The sequence below is a fragment of the Eublepharis macularius genome, chromosome 18 (genome assembly GCF_028583425.1).
Source record: "Eublepharis macularius isolate TG4126 chromosome 18, MPM_Emac_v1.0, whole genome shotgun sequence".
Classification (NCBI taxonomy): domain Eukaryota; kingdom Metazoa; phylum Chordata; class Lepidosauria; order Squamata; family Eublepharidae; genus Eublepharis; species Eublepharis macularius.
In genome coordinates this window covers 16,805,140-16,825,168 of record NC_072807.1, presented here as the reverse complement: position 1 = coordinate 16,825,168, position 20,029 = coordinate 16,805,140, and the positions used below count along the sequence as shown (strand labels likewise).

The following is a 20,029-nucleotide window of genomic DNA, read 5'->3' as shown; positions in this document are numbered from 1 at the left end:
CCCTTCACAGGAATGTAGAGAACGCACAGCTGGTTTCTAGAAGCCCAGCCATGTGTATGGTGGCAGCTTAGGATAGAAGCAGGGAGTTATGATATGTCTTCCCCCCATGTCTCCCCTTCTGAAGTGATCAGGAACGTGAGGGTGACCTTGCTGATCAAAACTCTCTGGTGGTGTTCCCTGTCTTTCCAGGATCTGGGAAAACCAGTCATCGCCATCTGGTCTGTCAGCATCCTGGTAATTGGCGGAACTGAGTCCAGCGGCACCTTAGGGACCAACAAGATTTTCAGGGCAGAAACTTGCAAGAGTCAAAGCTTCCTCCTTCACATATCTGATAAAAAGAAGTTTATAAATTTTGAGCATCATAGAGGTATCTGAACAAGGGAGCTCTGACTTTCGATAGCGTGTGCCCTGAAACTCTCGTTGGTCTCTAAGGTGGCACTGCACTCAAATCCTGCCGTTCTACTACAGACCAGCATTGCAACCTACCTGATAACTGGTGTGATTAAGACCAAGGGTAGCTGTGTATGTTGTTCCTGTAGGAGGGCATCTGCTTGATATTAAGAGGGGAGAGGAGCCAAAGCTTCCTCCCTCTCCTGTTTTTCTTTGCTGTGCTCCATTGCTTTGGCACTTCCCCAACAACCTGGCTCACATCCAGAGACGTCAAACAGACATTAAGTCAGAGCTTCGCCTGCACTCACCTTTTCTAAAAATTATGCTCAGTCACGCCACAGTGGCAGGGCAGACCTCTGAGCAGCCAAGGTAGCTTCCCTGCTGTGCCTGGTTTGACCCCAACCTATTGGTACCTGTTGCCAGTAGATGTGTGTAAATACCCAATATACTGGCTGTGTTTGGCTGTGCCTAAAAGACTAAAGGCTTGTAGTGGCCAATGCCCCAATAAAGGTTGTTCCATGGATTTGGTTCTTGGTTTTGGATTTTTCGTGAACCGATATGACCGATCAACTTTCTCTATTCCAATTAAGCAGTAAAGCCAGCATTGGAAAATACTTACTCCCCAGGCATAGGTGATCTTGAAAAGCCTCGGGAAACATTTAAATGTTCACAGCATGATAGTATAGTAAAATAATGTTATCGTTTAAATGTTTAATGATTTGCATCCCTATTTTTGACACCATATTTACAGTAGAGCATTCACAAATGAGGTATCGAACATGCCTCCACCCTTAAAAGACAGAAATAACTTCACAAGTTAGAATTACGTTATTGAGTAATAAGCTGTCTGTCTTGAGGAATATTACTGGGCCCCGTTAAGCAACTTTAACAAAACTGAGCATGTTTGTTTATTGGGAGGACCATATCTAAAGATTGGTGTAATATTTCTTCCTGGAAAGTAGAAAGCGGTCGCTCTTCTTCTCCACTTAAAGGCTTTGAATTATTGGATCTAGTTACCCTTCACCTGCTCTAAACATCTTCCCACATGATTGGCCAATGCATATTTGACATATAGGTTTATGGAAGCATTTACTACTTTTTAAAAAAGAAATTTAACTTCAGTTGCAATATAAATATAATTTGAAGTGAACTTGTAACAAAGCCTGACAGCAAATAGTAAATAACCATAAACAAATATAGGTAATTAAGCATAATAACCAGACAGTTAGAACATATTTAAGTATAAATGGATTGTAGGCAGAGATAAATAAATAAGAAAGAGAGCACAATATATTAAATGTAACTCAGAGTTTCATAATATACTTGATTTGATCTCTCTACGTATGAGATCTTTTTTTTCTAAATATTCCAACTCTGGGATCCAGAACTCCATGAAATTAGATTTATAATTGGGATGTTCTACCAGCATAATTTGGTCAGAGATTGAAGTATTTACTACTTGGTCACTTTGAGATTTCAAAATGTGGGATTTTTTCTTCTCTTGGTCCGAGGTGGCAACATGTTTAAATCCAAGATGAAATAATTATTGTACCTGCTTAACAACTCTCCGCTCTTGCTTTCCCTTCTGAAAGCCTTTTGAGATATTTAAGGAGTTAAAACTGCTTGATGCTGCTCATTTTTTTCTGAGTGCAAACGTTCTTTGGCTGCAAAAGAGGGAGACGACTGAACAATTATCTCAACAGTAAATTGTGCTGCATTTTTTTTTTTTTAAGAAAACATATTTTGGACTTTTAAAAAAATCCAAATCAAAAATATAAAGTTGGTTGGATCCTGTGGTGGATTTCTGCTGATATAATGGGGTGTTTATTTTGTAGATTTCTCCAACTTCTCCGTCATTCTGTTTCTGGGATTTTCCTGTACCCTAGGAATAGCATTGCGGGAAGGACATTCGGGGCTGTAGTGGGAGGGTGGAGATGAGAAAGTCAACGTTAAGCATTTCGGACATTGTGGCCTGAAGAAAGACATTTTTGGTCTGAAACGAGCGAAGAAATTGCCGGCTCGTACTCGTTGCCACCCATCTACCTTGCTACCTACTTATCCGGAGCGTTGTCCCCGGACAACGCGTCACGTCTCAGCTTGCACTTACATGAACTGTACACCTATCCATTGTGATGAGAGATTGACGGCTACTGGGACTTTGAGCAATTACATTGTAGTGACTGTAGATTTTGTAATTGGAGCTGGTGTATATGTGTAAATTACGAACTTTTTCATAATTGTGCCTCTTCACTTCTTTTCCTTTGGTGTTCTACTCTAGTGGAAGTGATACCCCCCCCCCCTTTTCTTGTTTTCGAACGTTAAACATTAACCAACTTGACCGAACATTTTAATATGTATATAACTTAAATGAAACAAAGTTTGTTTTAAAGGTTCCTTTGTAAATGAATATGAGGTGGGCTAGTTCCTTGGACTTGCACCCATCCCCTGTGGCTGCACAAAATGCTATAGTTTTATTCATTGTTACAAGATAACTCATAACTCATTTTTTTATGGCTTTTGTAGCTTCTACCCGCTTTGTGAAATGTGAGAAGTGCCACCACTTCTTTGTGGTACTGTCAGAAGCAGACTCCAAGAAGAGCATCGTCAAAGAGCCAGAGTCGGCAGCCGAAGCTGTGAAGCTGGCCTTCCAGCAGAAGCCCCCACCTCCACCCAAAAAAGTACCGTCTCTTTGTGTGATCAGACGTTTTGCTGGTTTGTGTGGTGCCTCCTGCCTAGGTGCTCAGCCCCCTGGCCACTGTCCCAAGTACTGCTCACAGCCACTCAGACCCCTAGCAGCCCTCCTGGAGGGTAGAACTGCCTTGTTTTGTTTGAGACTTCCCAATCTCCAGGTTCTTTACTCTGGGCAGATTTACACACAGCTGGTCAGAAATTCAAGACACAGGTTTAAATATAATGGTTGTTTATTAGCTTAGGAGAGTGTGCGCAGGGCTGCAGGGACCACTTTGTGAGGCACAAGCAAAGGCAATAAAATAACAAACTGCTTATCTATTTCTTGCAAAAACTATCTGTCTAGACATGAAGCTTGCCAGCTTGCTTTTCTCTGAAGAGGCTTGCGTTGCTCATTCTCACAAAGTCCAAAAACCATGCCAGGTGGCTCTGGCCATCTCAGGCCTGACCTGGAGCAAAGTCTCTCACCTGCCGATGGAATAAGGTAGCATAGAATGGTCAAACGAAGTCTCGGCGAGAGTGTGCAGCATGATACAGAGTGCAGCGAGGAGCCATCTTTTCTAGTAGCGTCAGCCAATCAGGGCACACTTCGCTATCAGCGTTGCTAGCTTGAGAGCAGGGAAGGAGGACGTGCGTAATCAGGACTCCCTTCCACCCAAGGACACCGAGCCCAGCAACAACTCGCAGGTGCAATTAATTAACTGAGCTGCTCATTTCATTCCCGGAGCGACAAGCCAAAACTGGACCTTCTAACTAAGGTTAATTAGTTATATGAGTTAGGGGTGTGCACTTCAAAAATTATTGATTTAATCCTTTTATCAGAAATTCAGGAAAGATACGATTATCGTTTTCATTAAATATTGGGAGCATTGCTACCGTATTGAAAATTTGTATCTGGAAATTAATATCAGAAAAATATCAATACTCCCCAAGTTGATTGAAAATGTTAATGATGTCCCTTCCAAAATTACAATAAAATAAAATATAATTTTGAAGTTCCTACAGGTAGCAGGAGCTGGGAGGAACAGGAAGCATGCCCCAGCTGGTCCAAAGCACATCGCCCCCCCCCCTTTAAACTTTAAAGGGCTGTTATTTCCCTTGAGCGGCAATTAAACAACGTTGAAGGGCAATTATTTTCCCTGTGCAGAGGCCAGGTCTACTGCCCACTGAAAATAATGTCTCTTTAAACTCAGCACCACCTGCACAGCAACAGAAAGGCTTCCGGACCTGATTCACATATTTGTGGTGACTGAAATATCAGGAGTTTCTTTCATGATAGGCCAGTCTGATACTGGAAATATCAAGTGTTTTATCAGGTTGACGACCGTATCCAATTGCACTCTCTTGATATGTATTAATTATGCACTTTCTGATGGTTTGGTTCTGATGAGTTTTTTTTCCTTTTGCCAGATCTATAACTACCTCGACAAGTATGTAGTTGGCCAGTGTTTTGCCAAGAAGGTGCTTTCCGTTGCTGTGTATAACCATTACAAGAGAATCTATAACAACATCCCAGCTAACCTAAGACAGCAGGCCGAGGTTGAAAAGCAGACGTCCTTAACACCAAGAGGTTTGTAAATCAGTTTATGTCACATGTGTAGGTCTCTTTGTGCTTTCCATTTGGACATCTCCTCTTTGTGTGGTCTTGGTGTGAGGGGCTCTTAAACAGTCCAAACTCTGGGGTCCCTGCGCTGTTGCTTTTGCCTGCATGAGAAAGAGAGGGGCAGCATCCATATGGACTGCTGCTTGGCTTCCGCCTGGACTTTGGACTAACACAGTCGGACTTTAACAAAATAATGGCGATGTTTAAGTGTATTTTGCTTAGGTGGTTGCATTGCTTTCATACCTTAACCTTGCCAACACGTAAGAACCAGAAAAGGGAATTCTTTTATAAATTGTAAGTCTTCTGGCCAGAAGTTTGAAATGTGCTAATACAAGCGTTGACCAATTTTCTTTGGCTCTAGGACCCAGCCCCAAAATTACAAACCAGACTCATTTTTCAGTCTTCAGGGTTTTGTATTTTAATGGCAATATTTTCTCATTATCGTTAGCACAAAACCTAATCCTAAACTCTTCACAGTTTCTCAAAATTTTATTAAAGCTGTGACAAAGTATTGTAGTATATAAATAAAGATAGGGTAGCCCTGGTTGTCAACACCACAACAAAAAAACCTTAACTTTTCACTCCAGCCTAACGTGTTCAGTTTCTCATATTATTACTTTTAAAAAACTCCATGTAGTTGAATATTGGATTCAGTACCAAAAGCAACCGGTTAAGAAATGAATTGATCTACAGCCACTGAATGGTGTGAAGTTAACATGTAAACAAGCTTTGGCAATAACTTCATACGCATGCATTTTTTGGGTCATACAGGAAAATATATTCCATTGTGAAATGATGAATGCACTTTGTACTTCTACTGAGGATCTCTGAGAGACACTAAAATATATTGTTGCTGAAAAGGCCAGGCACCCTCAATGGTTCCATTCAGATGGCTTTGTTTTAGCCATAAGTAAAGCAGGACTGATAGAAGCTACAGCTTATTACTAATACTCCAGACCCTGAAAAATATACTTGAGAATATTTTTATTAATGTGCCTGAGTGCATTAATAAAATTCAGATGACAGTGGAGCCAAGATGTGAGGGCATAATCCACATGCCACCCCCTTTTTGTTAATTTGCTGGTTAACAGTATAGCTTTTGTTATGCTTGATAATAATTCTGAGTTTAATTTGTTGGAAAAGGGTGGTTTATAGTACAGAAGTATATCTAGACATATGGCAGCCATGGTCTGAAAAGACCGGAATATTTATAACAGATTTCAGAGGCTCTTCCCCCCCCCTCCCCCCTCCCACGGTTCTGTCATGACACACTGCACGTTCCCTTTGTTATTGAAATAGGATTTAAAGGATCAAAGGCTTAGTTCTGCCTTTTTCAAAAGTCTCCGTCTGCTTTCGCAGTATTTTCTTTTCATTCACCTGTAACCTTCTGAAACTTATGCATGTTTACATTATCAGCTCTGGACGCAGCTATTTTCATACTTTTCCCTTTTTCCCCTCCCAAATGATCAAAAACGAGGGTGGGTTGTTATACCTTTTGACCTTTTTTGTGGCAGTAAACAAAATCCTTTGCTCCCAAAAAATGTATTCAGAAGAGGGCAAGAGGGGACGGAGATGTATTTTTTTTTAAATTTGCGTACTTTTATCCCACTTCTCTCCTCTCAATGTGGACCCAAAGCGGCTTACAGTAAGAGTAATGCCTTTTTTGTTTCTTTGTATTACTGTTTTCATCCTCTCTCTTAGAATTAGAGATCAGAAGACGGGAGGATGAGTACAGATTTACAAGTAAGTGGGCTCTCCTCATGTCCTCCTCTGCAATAGCTCTTTTTTCTGGAAATCAGACCTTGAACAGCATCTGAGCGGTGACTCGAGTAGGCCCCGATCCTGCTTAGAATTAGTTCTGTAAATAGTCACTTGGGCCTAGACCTCACTGAGCTAGTAAGCCTGTGGATTGGATCCAGCCATCATTCCCTCATCATCACCTGATTCCCCTCCTTATTATAGTCCCCATCCCACGGGGCTTTTGTCCATGCAGAGCCTGTGATCCCCGGCATAGCCTTCTCCCCTTTTCACCAGTGGCAAAGCTGACCGGATCCGACCGTACATCTAGGACTGTACCACTTCATGCTTCTGGAAGGAGTGGAGCCAGGGGGGTGGCATTCCCGTGATGGAATTTTCCCTCATGGGGAAAAAAGATTTCCTGCACCTCAAAAAACTCTCATTAAGGAGAAGGAGATTGTTTTGCATGGAGGAGCACTGGATCACAGGAGATCCCCACCTGCAATCTGAAACGGTGCTCTCTTGACACGAGCTTACCATCTGAGGGAGAGCTCGGCCTCTCTATGTAGGGCCTGTTTTATATGACGACAATTTGAATTTGTTCTACTGTGGACAGAAGGCAGAGGAAGTGTTCACTCAGAAGCTCCAGTTAGAACTGCAAAAAAAACCCATGTGCCAAGTGAAAGCTTTGTGCTTCTTGTTTCTCGTTTTTAATAAATGCATTCCGTCTAATGCTTGGGACCCAGACTGTCCTGGTTGTGTGTATGCATGACTCAAGAGCTTGTATGCATACACAGGGAATTCCCCCTGCCTGTTAGAGCCTCTGTCATCACGGGAGATGCTGCTCCGGAAGGTCCCCCAACACTTTTAAGGAGAATGGGGGGAGTATAGTAGGAAGGGGGTCTTGAGAAGCCATATGCAAGCCCTAGACCCTGGCCAGTCTGTTTCAAAGGGAACCCTAACAGTGCAATCCTGAGAACTTTTTCCTGAGAGACGCCTGCTGAATAGAACTCAGTTGGCTTCTGAGAAGCCCTGTTTAGGATTGCGTTCTAAATTACCTTGTTTTGTAGATCAGGTCAGGCATTGTAGAACAACAGCTGCTGTGCTCAGTTACAGTACATTAAGTTTGCCCCTCCCAAACTGTTATCATTGTTATTAATTAGGCTTCTAGCCTGCCCTCCCCACAAGTGGGCTCAGAGTGGACGACAGCAGTTAGAAATACATTTAAAACATAACAAAAAATGACATCATAATTAATACGGAACACAGTTCCCAGATAGCGAGTAGTACAGCCTACCTCTGCAACCGTGCATGCGGGGGTGGGGGGAAGGAGAGACAGGGAGAGAACGGTCATTGCTGTCCATACTACAACTCAGGTGGGGCCAAGATGACTATACAGCCCCCCTGACAAGAAACTGGTAGGGAGGATCACTAAGATGTATACAAGACCAGTCTCCCCCATATGCCTGGTGGAATATCTAGTTCCAGGAGAAACTAGTCTCATGTCCCTAGAAACGGTCCTTTCTTTTCTTAACTGGTCATGAATGAAAATAACCTGGGATGAAAAGGAAGGGGGGAAATACTTGCTGCTCATATTCAATTGTTTCACTTTACAATCATCGCTGTAGGTTAATTGTTGACTTTTAAGCCTTTCCCCCCATTTCCAGGCCTGCAGAATAAATCTCAAGTCCTGTTTTATGGCACACAAAAGTAACTTGTATTGAATTGGGGGTTTCTCATCCCGCCCCCCCCCCCCCCCCGCCAAATCCAGAATGTCCCCGTGCTGGTTATTGCAAAATACTTGTTCAAATCCAGATCCTCTTGTGACTGTGTGTGGTACTGTGTTCTCTTACGACTTTCGGGTGCATGGAACAATTCTTGGAGCTGCATGTGGGGCAGGGGGCGGGGGACTGTTAAAGTATTTGTTCTGTAGGCTGTTCCAAACCATTCCAGGTGGAGCCAGTTGTGTTCTCAGTCAGTCGTGCTTTGTGAATTTCAGAACTTCTCCAGATTGCCGGCATAAGTCCCCATGGCAACGCTTTAGGAGCGTCCATGCAGCAGCAGGTGAACCAGCAACTGCCTCAGGAGAAACGGGGAGGCGAAGTGCTAGATTCAACCCATGATGACATCAAGCTGGAAAAAAGTAATATTTTGCTGCTTGGACCAACTGGATCAGGTACGTTGGGGGCAGATTGCCTACCGTGCAGGCGAACTGCTGAGTAAAGGTAGCAAATAGAAAAACAAAAATCTTATTTGAAATAATTTTATGTTTAGAAGGAGGATCCAAAAATTGTCCATTAATGCTGTTGTTAAATCTTGACTGCAAGTTAGGTGGTTTAGCTAGTCTTCAGGTTAAATAAGGTGCTTCTTCAAGCAGGACACAGAGAAAGCTGCTGCTCTCTTTCTGCCTGAAGAAGAGCTTTGTTCCCATCTTGAAAAGGTGCTGTCTGCCTCGACAATATTTCCCTGTCTTTTTGTTGTGGGGACTAATAAGCAGCTGCCTTTGTAACCAAGGCAAGCTGGTCAGGCTGTTCCCACATGTAGCGTGCCAACATCAGCTGCGTTTTCAGCAATAGCCCCCAGCGCCTCCTGAACAGACTTCATTTTTCACTTTGCACCTTTCCATTTCTGCTAACGCCTATCATGCCATCTTGCTTAAAGCCTTCAGTCTGAGTGTATCTTGTTCCTAGACCAAAATAGAATGTGTTCTGCCAAGAGCGGATTACAGATTTTGTACATGGAGACCATGAACCGTGTGGGATTTAACAGTTCCTGATCAACAAGTATGTCATGACTGGCTGGGAGGAGGGTTTCACCTTGAAATCCTGTGTGGCTGTGATAGCTGAAAGGCAAAACGTTTTATACGATGTATATACGTGCCAGTGTAAATGGTTGTGCGTGCGTGCGGGTACACACACATGCACAGGGCTTTGATAATACCTTAATCTGCCTTCCAGGCAAAACACAAATAAACTAATGGACTTTGGATCTTATTTATTTACAGCATTTACATTCCATTTTCCTCTCAGCCCGGACTCAAAAAAAGTGAATTGCGGTGGCCTGTTTGATTTTATTTCCTTTAGCTATAGACAGGTTATTTATTGAACCATAGAGTTGGTGTAGTACACAGCGAACAATAAACGCACATTCGACATGTGCACTACTTTATTAGATTAAAATCTTGTTATACCTTAAATTCTGTCCTAGATGCATGGTAAATTGCAGTGGATTAAAAACTGAACATGCAGGCTATTCCCCCCCCACACTTTTTTTTTGGCTGTGGCAGAAGCAAAGCGCACTAATAATGGAGGAGGGCAGGCTTACTCTGTACAGAAAATTCCTTTGAGTGTTACCAGGGTTTTCTTTTTTTAAAAAAATCAAAACCTAGGTAAGACCCTGCTGGCTCAGACGCTTGCCAAATGCCTTGACGTTCCTTTTGCAATCTGCGACTGCACCACGTTGACTCAAGCAGGCTACGTAGGCGAAGATATTGAGTCTGTCGTTGCAAAACTGCTCCAGGACGCAAACTACAACGTAGAAAAAGCTCAGCAAGGTAAAGTTTGGACTCTTCTTCTCAGCATAAGAGAGTACTAAAATGTCACTCGGGATGCTTCTGTTTAGTTTAATTTAATTTAATTTATTGGATTTATACTCTGCCCTCCCCACATCAGCAGGCTCAGGGCGGATAACAACACCATTTAAAACATATTTAACTATCATTAAAATTATAAAAATACTACATCTTATCATTAGAATTACATTTATATAAATATAATATATAGATATAGATATATAGATAGATACACACACACACACACACACACACACACACACACACACACACACACACAGCAAAGAAACAAGGCAGCACATAATTTGATTTGGACGTTCCATACAGCAGTTCTTCCCAGAACAAAATATAAAAAGATGGACAACGACATTGCATGGGAGGGCATATGGTTTAACCCCCCCTCCCCCGCCTGGGGAGGCCCCGCCTAGCATCAACCATATGCCTGGCGGAACAACTCCATCTTGCAGGCCCGGCAAAATGTTAACAAGTGTTGCCGGGCCCTGGTCTCATGAGACAGAGCGTTCCACCAGGCTGGGGCCAGGACCGAGAAGGCCCTGGCCCAGGTCGACGCCAGGCAGGCCTCCCTAGGGCCAGGGACCTTTAATAGATGTTTATTACACGAAATAAGGGTCCTCTGGGGCTCATATGGGCCCCAGAGGAATCAGAGGTTAGCATTGCCGGTGCCTAGTTTTAATCGGGTTCTTTGCAATATTGAGACTTCTTTTCATGCACAGCTTCTATAGCAGGTGATGTTTCAAAATACGGTTACAGCAACTTAGTTCTGCTGACCTTTGCTACGTACAGATTGTGCTTCTCTTTCACAACTCTAATGCACCTCACATTAATTGCCTGCAATTTACAGGAATTGTTTTCCTGGATGAAGTGGACAAGATTGGCAGCGTGCCAGGCATTCATCAGTTACGGGACGTGGGCGGAGAAGGAGTTCAGCAAGTGGGTATTGAAAGCTTTGCTTTCTTGAGGCAGAGGAAGTGTTTTTGTTTTAAAGGAATGGCTACGCTCTAAATTGCTCTTTGATGAGGCTGGAAGGCTGCTTCAGACACTGTATCTTATGTCAGAATCTCTTGATGGTAGAAATGATGGAAGGGGGGAAGTACTGCTGCGCCATGTGCCTAGACTGCCATCATTCTGAGCAACTGTATTCTATTCTCTCTTTTTTCATGTAGCCGAAGGCCACAAAATGCACATCTGCGTTGATTCCATGGCTGCCTCAACAATCATTTCTTGTTCTCTTCTCAGCAACCCCATAGCGTTTGTCAGTGTCTCCATTCCTCCCCGTGCCAACTAGGGCTGCCAACTGCCTGGAGAAACAATGCTTTGTCCCTTTAAAGAAAGGTTTAATGGGCACAAAAATGGAAAACTTCCATCTATTCAAGCATGGAATAGTAGAATATATACAATGTTATGATAGCAGACAAACATTTCATCACATTTAAAGGGAATGGAAATTCTTTCCTATATTTCCTACTTCTAGGAAAAGCTCTTCCCCCCCCCCTTTTGCTATACTCTGACTTTAAATATTGATCAAAGTAAAGTCAAATTAAATCTGATATATACAATGTAAAAATAACACAAGCAACACCTTAGTTTTCTCTCTCTCTAGCTAAACTTTATTAGGAACAGATGTATCTTAACAATACTGAGTAGTTTCTTGTATAGTAACTGAGATGAAACCTGTACATAGATTTTATTGTTTATATAGTTGTGTCATTGGACATTATGGCCATTGACTCATTTATCTTTTGACAAGATTTGGGATATTGGTTCAATATTACCTGTAATTAACCTGTTGAAATGAAAAATGTTTAAAAGAAGAGGCTTAATGAGATCTCATTTATCAAGTGATTTTTATTTAGCTCCACGCCATGAAAACAGTTTCAGCTGCCTGTTTCTACTCATTAACCCTCTGTTAAAGGGACTGGGCATTTTTCTCCAGGCTCGTTGGCAACCTTAATGCTGACAGATGAGCAACTCCCCCCCCCCAACTCCCACCATGGTGATTGATTACACCTTCTAGCAGTCTCTGCTGCTTCCGCTTTGATTTCTCTCTTGCTCCAGACTCTCGACTGGTATCCCATCACTCCCTGTCCCAGCTGCCTTTGGGCCTCAGAGATCCCTTGCTTTTGGCAGTGGTGTAGCTGCCCCCTGCATCTCCTTGGCTTCCTTATGCCAAGGTGCCTCCGTGGTGGTCTTGGATACAAGGGACATTTTCCATGAGCAGAATGGGACTTTTCTGCATCACCCCTTGTACGGCAAACCACTGATCTCCATACTATGCTGCTCCTGGGGGATCTCAAAGGGTAATATGAAGGGGGGGGTGGTCAGCAAGAAGAGAGAATCAGGGGGAAATAGATCCAGAGGAGTTAGCCGTGTCAGCCTGTAGTTGCAAAATAGTAGACTCCAGTAGCACCTTTAAGACTAACCAACTTATTTGTAGCATAAGCTTATTTGTGGCATATATGTACATTTGACTCAGTCAGACTTGGATTGAATAGAGACTATGAATGGTTATCTCATCAGAAGTAACTGGCTTCAGGCATTCCATTCAGATTCAGCTATGGAGGGGAGGGGCCACACCTAGCCTGGATTGTGCATTCCACCTCTTTCATGACTTTTTGTAACTGATTCACATTTACATGGCCCACACTCCCTGCACCCTCTTCCCCCATCCCCTCACTTACCTATATATCTCTGGCCAGTTTCTTCATACCCTCCATGCATCTGACGAAGAGAGCTGTGGTTCTCGAAAGCTTATGCTACAAATAAGTTGGTTAGTCTTAAAGGTGCTACTGGACTCTTTACTATCTGTGGAAAATGGCAATTTAGTCTGGATCCAACTCCATATTCTTTTGGGGATCACCTTTCTTATCTTGTGTGACCCCATAGACAATTGGTTAACTCTGTAACAGGCAGAGTAATCCTAGCCATGTCTCCTTGGAAGTCGTTCTTGTTGAATTCAAATGGACTGACTTCAAGATTTGAATCCGCACTCTGCTTGCTGGGTGACCTTGGGCCAGTCACAGACTCTCAGCCTAACCTACCTCGTAAGATTGTTGTGATGATAAAATGAAGGAGAGAAGAAGGGTGAAAACCACTTTGCGTCTCCATGGGGGGAAAGGTGGGCATATAAATGGAATATAAATACCGCCCTAGCTCTCATATGCCTAGATATCTTGAAACCGTGGTGCATGTGATACATTTTCTTTCATGAGTTTGAAAACGTTCTTCACTTCCATTTTTACTTAGGGCTTGTTGAAGTTACTGGAAGGTACAATAGTGAATGTTCCAGAAAAGAATTCCCGTAAGTTACGTGGCGAGACGGTGCAGGTTGATACAACCAACATCCTGTTTGTGGCTTCTGGTGCCTTTAATGGTCTCGATAGAATCATCAGCAGAAGGAAAAATGAAAAGGTAAGGACGTAAGAGTGTTTTTTTTTTTCAGACGTACAAACGATGTACTTATTTTAACTCACATCTCTGAAAAGGAGCAGCTCTGCTGTGCTTCTGTGAAAGATTCATTCTTGTGGCATCTAGAGGATACCTTAAACATCCGCTCTCTTTCATGCCCTTTTAAAAGAAATGTACTCACATGATCTTTGCTCTCTATTGGGTGTGAGGGAAGAGGCCACACAGCTGCAGGCAATCCTGGAAGAACTGGATTATCTAGACCCATTTCTATGCAGATTCAGGGGTGGGTTTGGGATGGAAGTGGTCTTGGAGGTCCTGACCGAATACCTTTGCTAGGAGAGTGACCCCTCTTGGTTTTTGGGGGGGCTTAACCTTCTCAAGAGACTGGCCAAGGGTGTGGGGTACAGTGCTTCTGTGGTTCTGCTCTCACCTGGCCAACCGTTTTGAGAAAGTGGTCCTAGCAGGGCTTGCTGCTCACATTTATCTTGGCCCCCTGTTTAACATTCACATGAAACCAGTGGGTTGGATTGAAATGCCGCCAGTATGTAGATGACACCCAGTGCTGTTTCTCCCTAAGCCGAATCAGCAGGGACTGTGGAAGCCCTGAACAAATGCTTAGCAAACGTAATGCCATCGGATAAGGCCAGGTAAACTAACGCTCAGTGCAGACAAGATTGAGTTGATATTCGCCTGTGATAAAGCTGCTGGAGGATATGGCTTGTCCTGGGTGGCGTTGCACTCCTCCTTCAAGGAACAGGTTTGTCATTCGGAACTGCCGCTGGATCCTAGCCCTCATTTGGTCTTCCTTGGGGCACAAAGACCTTTTTTCCATCTTCCGCTGATACACCGGCTACAGCCGTTACTCGAAAAGCATGATCTGGTCACAATCATTTAGGCTCTGATCATATCCAGGTTGGAGTACCATAATGTACTTCATTTGGGAACCACTTTGAAGACCACCTGGGTAATCCAACTGGTCTAAAAATGCAATAGTTGCCTTGCTGTGGGGTGGGATTTAGGAATCATATTGGCCCTGTGCTGAAAGATCTGCAGCGGCTGCCTGTCTGTAATTGGGCACGTGGCTATGCCCTGAGTAGCTTGAGACCAGGGCAATTGAAGGACTACCTTCTCTTGTACTGTCCTGGCTGCCAGCTAAGATCAAGTTTGCCAAATGAGTGGTGAGCAGCGGCAAGAATTTCTCAGTGCTATGGAATGCCTTCCCCTGTGAAGCTCACCAGGGGCCTAGATAGTTGGCTTTTAGGTATCAAGCAAAACTTTTTCTTTACACCCAGGCTATCTCCCAGAGGTCAGAGAATTTTCCCCCAGTTTTTTTTCCAATGGATGTTTTGGAGAGTGCTGAAAGAATAATCCATTTTTTTTTCTTTTGGAATGAATAAAATGCTTTTTAAGACAAGGTTTTACCTGCTCAACATATATAGCATTCTATTGTTTTGATGGAAAAGTTGGGAACATTTGAGAAGCAATGCTGTCATTGCCTGCAAAATTAAATTCAAGACGTCGTTTGGGTGCATGGGGTGGCTTTTTGGATTTGTATATGGAAAAACCCATTTCAGTCCTCCCCGTCAAGTTCTTGAGATGGCGATCAACCTAACCTCTGTCAAAGACATATTGGAAGATAAAATACTCCTTGGAGGAAGAGGAGATAGCTATGCCACAAACACTACTTTGTGCAATTTGGAAATTATGTTTTGGGCAGTGTCAGGATCCCCCTGCATTATCGGTGTCGCCATAGCAACGTACATTATGTCTTTGTCATAGAATAAAATGAAGTCCACACAGCTTCTCTCTCAGATGTAGAGTATTTGTCTTGCAGTATCTTGGCTTCGGAACCCCATCAAACCTGGGGAAAGGCAGGCGAGCAGCTGCAGCCGCGGACCTGGCCAACTTGGGTGGAGAGTCCAGCACACAGCAAGATATGGAAGAGAAAGACCGTTTGCTCCGACACGTGGAAGCTAGGGATCTCATTGAATTTGGCATGATCCCTGAGTTTGTGGGACGCTTGCCAGTCGTGGTTCCCCTGCACAGCCTGGATGAGAAGACCCTCGTGCGAATTCTTACTGAGCCCCGGAATGCTGTGATTCCCCAATACCAGGCCCTCTTCAGCATGGACAAGGTTTGGCTTGACTCTTACTACTTAAGACTGTTCAGGGCGCCTCATTGTTAATGTTCATTTCCAGGAGAGCAGCAGGAGTCCTGCTTTGATTTGTTACAGTTTTGCAGTGTTATAGAGAGTGGAATTTCTTCTCCCGAAATTTACTTCTTTCGATATAGCTGTTGATTCCTTGTATTCTTTTTTCTTTTTTGCTTTCTGAAGAGGAATTTCTTTGATTTCTCTCAAAAGGAGTCCAGTAGCACCTTTAAGACTAACCAATTTTATTGTAGCATAAGCTTTCAAGAATCGAGTTCTCTTCGTCAGATGCATGGTACAGAAACTGGTCAAATATAGAAGAGGAGGGAGGAGAAGGGGAGGAGAGAGAAGATGCAGTTGGGGGGGGAGAGGGATGTAACCAAAACATTCCTTTGCTAGTAGATGTAAACATCTCCTCTTGGTATGGAGATTAATTGGCTTGTGTGAGGCTTCAAAGGAGTTTGCCGTGTTGGTTTGTGGCAGCAAAACAAAACAACCAGACCATCCAGTTCCAATGTAGTATAAGCCTTCGATAAGCCTCTCCATACCAAGAGGAGATGTTTACATTTACCAGCAAAGAAATGTTTTGGTTACTTCCCCCTCCCCCCCTAACTGCATCTTCTCTCTCCTCCCCTTCTCCTCCCTTCTCTTCTATATTTGACCAGTTTCTGTACCATGCATCTGACGAAGAGAACTGTGGCTCTCGAAAGCTTATGCTACAATAAAATTGGTTAGTCTTAAAGGTGCTACTGGACTCCTTTTGATTTTGCTACCACAGACTGACACGGCTAACTCCTCTGGATCTTTGATTTCTCTGTGTAATTTTCCATTACACCACATGGTGGTGCAATATGTATTCTTTTGTAATTTCAGCCCTTGCGAGTGTATTTTAGGTTACCCACCATAGGGAGAGGCTCTGCCAGGAAGATACGGGAAGATGTGGCCTGCCTCTGAGCATCTGCAGAGTGAAATTCTGAAAATTTGCCGAATATCCCTTCCTGCCCCCTCTTCTCTTTGAATTTCTCTTTTGATCAAGATAGAATGGATGCAAGGCTCCAGATTCTCAGAAAAAGGAAAAGAAAGGGATTGTTGGATTTCAGGGAGATATTTGGGGAAAGAGGATTTAAGAGAATTTCTTTTAACAATGCTGGTTACCGTTTGATTATAAATGATGGTTAGAAAATTGCAAGTGAAATATCAAGCCAAGTGTAATTTCATGTTATGTTTTCCAGTGTGAACTGAATGTTACCCAGGATGCCCTAAGGGCTATCGCCAGGTTGGCTTTGGACCGCAAGACTGGGGCGAGAGGTCTTAGGTCTATAATGGTAAATGTTCTGCCGGTCTTTGCTTTTAAATTCTGCAGTAATTTTGCATATGTATAAAAATGCTATTGTACATATTGGGAATAGGTGTAGGATCAGAGCCAGATTTTAGAAACTGCTCTGAACCTATTTTATAGTCCGTATGATCTTGTTCCTAAGAAACTCAATTTCCTGGTGGGCATCTTTGCTCATGTTTGGGTAAGTATAAAAGTAATGACTCCTCTGTACTTAGAAAGCTAGCATAGCAGGGGAGAAGTTCAAAGTCTAGATCGTTCCCTGGTGTACGAGTTTTCAGTATGCCAGGAGGGAAGGATTTTTACATAACGGAGCATTCAGGCTGCAGCCCTCTACCTGCAGTCTGAAGCATGCAGTTTACATGAAATCGGGCCATGTGATTTTTCTGAACTTGTAGACGGGTCTAAGAAAGGAGATGGGGTTTGGTAAAAGATGTCCAATGTGGGGTAATAGCTAAGAGTGTTGGATTGGGTTCAAATCCCCTCTGCCATGAAGCTCGCTCAGTGACCTCAGCTTAACTAACCTTGTAGGATTGTTGTGAGGATAAGAAGCAGGAGGAGAGAACCATGTATTGCCACTCTGAGCTCTCTGGAAGGGATTTTTTTTTCTTAAAGTAATAAAGAGCACAGTTGGGACACAAGAAAATCAGTTGGTAGCAGAAAGCAGTGAAGCTTTGCATATGAATTCGGTTTATAACCGTGACTGACACAAGGCCTTGAGATACCCTTATTAGAACATGGATGCTACTCAGGTTCTCCTGTACATGGGAAGAGACTGGAGCCCTGCCTGTTCTTTTGTAGCTCCTGTTCCTTTCAGTGGACTATGCGCAAGAGAACATCTCATGAGTCGGGTTTGTTTGTATCCCTCCTGCTGCCTGTAACAATGCTCCAAAATCCATCTCCTTGAGGCAGTTGCTTTGCCTTACCTCATTGCTAGGGCTGTCCGAGTTTGTTTTTTTCATAATGGAATTAGAAATAGGTGACTTCACTTGCTAATTTAAAAAAATGAAGGGGATTTTGACATGTACTGTTAAACTTTTTTAGACTTTAAGAGTCATTCTGACATGTAAGGCAAGTCTTGGGAAAGTCATCTTACAAACAGCTGTAGACAAAACTGTGATTGCTGTTCCCTTCTGGTCCCCGTAGGAAAAGTTGCTGCTAGAACCAATGTTTGAAGTACCCAACTCTGACATTGTGTGCGTCGAGGTTGACAAAGATGTTGTGGAAGGGAAGAAGGACCCCGGATACATCAGGTAACGTTGGGCCTCTGAGTCTAGATGGAATGGACCGCTGAGGTAGATGGGCCCTTCTCAGGGTCCTTCAGACAGGTTTAGATGCAGATCTCCCCTTCCTCTATCTGTAGCTGGATTTTTTAGCTGCCCCTTTCAAGAAGAGGGTGCTGGAGAAACATTTTATTTATTTTGTTTTTTAACTCTGGCAGTGAACTCTAGGTTTCTCTTTTAGTAGGTGACGGCCCGCTCTTTATGATTTTGGTTGTGAAAACAGTAGTTAAGATTTGTTTTATTTACTTCATTTATAACCTGCCTTTCTCCTCAGTGGGGACACAGGGTGGCTCCGTTCCTCCCTTTTATTCTCACAACAGCCCTGTGAGGCAGGTTAGGCTGAGAGTATATGACTGGCCCAGGGACATCCAGCAAACTTCCCCAAGAGAGTGGGAATTCAGACATGGGGCTCCCAGAACCCAATCCAGCCCATTAACCACTACACCATGTTCGTTAGGGTCAGACTAGGATCTGAGAGACCCATGTTCAAGCCCCCATTTGGCCACTGAAGCCAGTTGACCCTGGGCCAGTTACACACACTCTGCCTATCCTACCTCACAGGGTTATTGTAAGGATAATTGGAGGAGGGGAGAATGATGAAAGCTGCTTTGAGTCACCATGGATCGGTGCAGGGAGTGGAGCACCGCTGGATCAGGCCAGCAGTCCATCTAGTTCAGAATACTGTTTCACGTGACTGACCTGTTGCCCTGGAAGACCAACAAACGGGGCATAGAGGTCAAAGCTTTCCCTGATGCTGCCCTCGAAGCGTTGATATCCACTGCCTCTGTATATGGTGATTCCCTGATCTCACCATGGCTTAACATCCATTTCTGGATCTCTTCTTCAAGAATTAGTCTCCCTCTCTTTTAAAGCCATCTATGCCCACGGCCATCACTATCTCTACTGGCAGTGAGTTCTGCCGTTTAATTAGTAAAGAGTCCAGTAGCACCTTTAAGACTAACCAACTTTACTGTAGTGTAAGCTTTTGAGAACTACAGCTCTCTTCGTCAGATGCATCTGATGAAGAGAGCTGTGGTTCTCGAAAGCTTGCGCTACAGTAAAGTTGGTTAGTCTTAAAGGTGCTACTGGACTCTTTACTATTTTGCTACTACAGACTAACACGGCTAACTCCTGAATCTATGACCATGGAAAGCAGTTTAATTACTCATTGATTAAATAAGTATTTCCTTTTGTCCATCCTGAATCGATTGCCTGTCAACTTTATTGGGGACCCCCAAGTTCTACTGTTAGGGGAGAGAAAGAAGAACTCCCTCTAGCCACTTCTTCCACACTGTGCATGTTTTCTAAACCTCTGTTGTGTCCTGAGTTGCCCCTTCGCTTATGGGGACACTTTGTACCCGAGAAAGCAGCACTGTTAGCAGAACAGAGCCATGGGATCCAACTACATATTTGGAGTTCACTAGTAAATGATGGTTTTTTTCAGCATTCTGCATCTCACACCACTTGGTCATGATGTGTGTGTGTGTGTGTGTGTGTTTAAATGTATCATTGGGTTACATCCCATAAAGATAATTTGTAATCAGTGGATAAAATGTACTTGAGCCACTCATCTGTGTGAGGCATCGAAACAATTGGAAATTGCCCCACCGTGTTTGGTTTAGTTCAGTAGGGGCTTGCACGGGACATACTTCCCAGCCGCTTTCAGAGAAGCTGCTTTTTCTGCTTCAGCAGCAGGAGCTGGGAGTCCCAAAACTGGCCTATGCATTTTCGAAATAACTGCATTGACCAGCCTGTTGTAAGGAGCAGGAAATCACACACGGACGGACACACACACACACAAACACGGACAAATTGAAGCTCCCTTAATACTGAATCAGATCATCAG

At 43.4% G+C, this 20,029-nt stretch overlaps 1 protein-coding gene across 2 annotated transcripts in view; it reads left to right on the top strand.

Annotated features, from left to right (window-relative positions):
* CLPX (caseinolytic mitochondrial matrix peptidase chaperone subunit X) overlaps nt 1-20,029 on the top strand; it is a 33,672-nt gene that overhangs the window by 11,115 nt on the left and 2,528 nt on the right. Inside the window, exons 4-13 of one of the 2 annotated variants that reach the window (XM_055002224.1) lie at nt 2,914-3,068; nt 4,489-4,648; nt 6,383-6,424; nt 8,418-8,594; nt 9,807-9,971; nt 10,852-10,940; nt 13,254-13,418; nt 15,250-15,549; nt 16,797-16,889; nt 18,047-18,153. In XM_055002224.1, the coding sequence (XP_054858199.1) occupies nt 2,914-3,068; nt 4,489-4,648; nt 6,383-6,424; nt 8,418-8,594; nt 9,807-9,971; nt 10,852-10,940; nt 13,254-13,418; nt 15,250-15,549; nt 16,797-16,889; nt 18,047-18,153 (1,453 nt within the window). The remainder of the gene's footprint in view (nt 1-2,913; nt 3,069-4,488; nt 4,649-6,382; nt 6,425-8,417; nt 8,595-9,806; nt 9,972-10,851; nt 10,941-13,253; nt 13,419-15,249; nt 15,550-16,796; nt 16,890-18,046; nt 18,154-20,029) is intronic. The other variant, XM_055002225.1, reaches the window with a different exon arrangement.